The sequence below is a fragment of the Manis pentadactyla genome, chromosome 9, assembly GCF_030020395.1.
Source record: "Manis pentadactyla isolate mManPen7 chromosome 9, mManPen7.hap1, whole genome shotgun sequence".
Taxonomy (NCBI): Eukaryota; Metazoa; Chordata; class Mammalia; order Pholidota; family Manidae; genus Manis; species Manis pentadactyla.
The window spans coordinates 117,201,316-117,203,432 of NC_080027.1; the positions used below are offsets into that span (position 1 = coordinate 117,201,316).

Sequence of the window (2,117 nt, forward strand, 5' to 3'; positions counted from 1 at the left end):
TTTTTTTGACACTGGGTACATTTTTATTGACCCTTTCAGTTTACAGCATGAGGTAAAAGGAAAAAGAAAATCAGTTCTCCTTAACCAACATTTTACACAGTTGTAATAAAATATTTTAAACTTCAGGGATTTATAACAGATGACATTTTTTAATAGTGTGAGATCAAGTAAACGAGTTTTAACTCCTTGAATTTTCTAGTTGACTCTTCCTTATAATAGTAACCAGCTCTAATTTAGTTACGTAAGTTTCTTCAAAGCCTTGTTTTATTGTTGCTATCATTATATCTAAAGCATTGCTGTTTCAATCAGTGTCCACTAATTCCACTTCAAAAATGAGTTTTGCATTTGGTGGAATTTTGGCATCAGGCTGTCCTTTCTTTCCCTAAGCCCATTCTGGTTCAATCTCCAGTCAAGCCTCTTCTTCACTCATAGTCAAGAGGCCTTCATCCCATCCTCTGATACCTTTGCCTATTCCAACCGTAAAACTTAAAGGCTTGGCATTTTTCTCCTTCTTTGAACTTGTTTGAATATCAGTATCAAAAACAGTCCCGTCCTGTAGTGTTCCTGTATACCAGCAGTGAACAACATCTCCCTTTTTGGGAAAGTTGGTTTTATCTCCTTTTTTAAGAACAGATTTTGTGTATTTTGGTGGACCCTCACCCAGAGTCTCTTTGGACTTGGTTTCTTTGGGTTTATCTTCATTAAGCTTCACATTTTTTACCTGCTCAGCCACTTTACTTATACTTTCAGTACCTTTGAAACGCTTACTTTCAAAAAGATGGTTATAGGCTGTAACCAAATAGTCCTTATTAGCTGTCTTGGCCACTTTTTTATTGTTTCCTAATAACTTATGTTCTGCAAGAAACGAATCTGAACCGTGGTCCTGAAGAATCTTCATAATGTCCTTCTTGGGTCGCTCTTCACTGCGCAGCTGCTCTACGGTCCAGGCCCGCTGTGGAACGGCCGCCGCCATCTTCCCGCGCTGCCTCTGCTCTACTTCATCCTGTATATCTTTATTACTCACTTCCTCACCTCCTTCCGGTCTTTCTCCAAATATCAGTGATGCCTCCTTTGAGCTCTCTGCTAAAACAGCAATCCCCATTGCCAGCACATTCCCCCTACCCTGCTTTATTTTCTCCCTAGCATGTACCACTTTCTGATTTTCATTTATTTTCAGTCTCCCTGCACCAGAATGCACATTCCATGAAGGCAGGGCTCCTCTGTGTTTTGTTCATTGCTATATCCAGTACCACTAACAGTACCTGGCATGTGTTTGTATTCCAATAGTCAATGAATAAATAAATGAACAAAATAATCTCACATAGAGACAAGAGCTCTAAAAATAAAAGAGGATATGTGGATACGTGATAGTGAGCGATAGGGCATCTGTGGAGGTTGTGCTCATCTTGGGGAGTCAAAAGAGTCTCAATGGTCGTTCCTTCTGAGCTGAGACCTGAGTGACAAGAAGGGGCCTGCACCCCGGGCAGAGGGCACTGGTGCACTGCAAAGGTCCAGGCTGGGACGGAAGCAGAAGGCTGCCTGGAGGGGCTCACTGCAGGGGTGCATAGGAGATAGAGTGAGAGGGGTAGGCAGAAGCCAGACCGTGGAGGCTGGATCATGCAGATCCTGGGCTTGTTTGCTCTCAGATGCAGCCCTCACCTCTACCACTCAGCTCGGTCACAGGACCTGACGCTGCAGTCTGGGTGTCTGCTGGGTTCAGTCAAGAGGAAGTGCTTCTAGGAGACTGAACAGGGTCAGGGCAAGGGAGAAGCCAGGGTTTCTGGCCCAGGCAGCTTTCTTTCCGTGGCTCCAGCCTCTGATATAAAGGCTTTTTGTGGTTCTGGCCAGGCCCCTTGGTCAGACTCTAATAACACACCTGCCTTCCACTGGCAGGATGTTGCTAATCTTCCTGCTGTGGCTAATCTCTGGGTGGCCTCAGGGCTGCTTCTCAAACTCTTCCATCACCTGTGCAAACAACTGCTTTCCTTAGAATCGTTTCTATTTGCCTTGCAGGTGACCTGCTGATTCATTTGGAAAAACAAATCCAGGTTTAAGTAGAGAAGGACAGAGGGATGCATGGACAAATCCAAGGGCATATAAACATAATAGACTTATCA

The 2,117-nt window shown here is 44.1% G+C and overlaps 1 protein-coding gene across 1 annotated transcript; it reads right to left on the minus strand.

Annotated features, from left to right (window-relative positions):
* On the minus strand, positions 1–992 carry LOC118926025 (peptidyl-prolyl cis-trans isomerase FKBP3-like). The gene has a single exon (XM_036912485.2). It carries the CDS (start codon positions 971–973, stop codon positions 410–412), a length of 564 nt encoding a protein of 187 aa, XP_036768380.2. The 5' UTR covers positions 974–992; the 3' UTR covers positions 1–409.
* Between the last annotated feature and the right edge of the window lie 1,125 nt (positions 993–2,117).

What these genes read in the sequence shown, in the direction of transcription:
- LOC118926025 (XM_036912485.2), bottom strand. Translation starts at nt 973, where the DNA reads ATGGCGGCGGCCGTTCCACAGCGGGCCTGGACCGTAGAGCAGCTGCGC.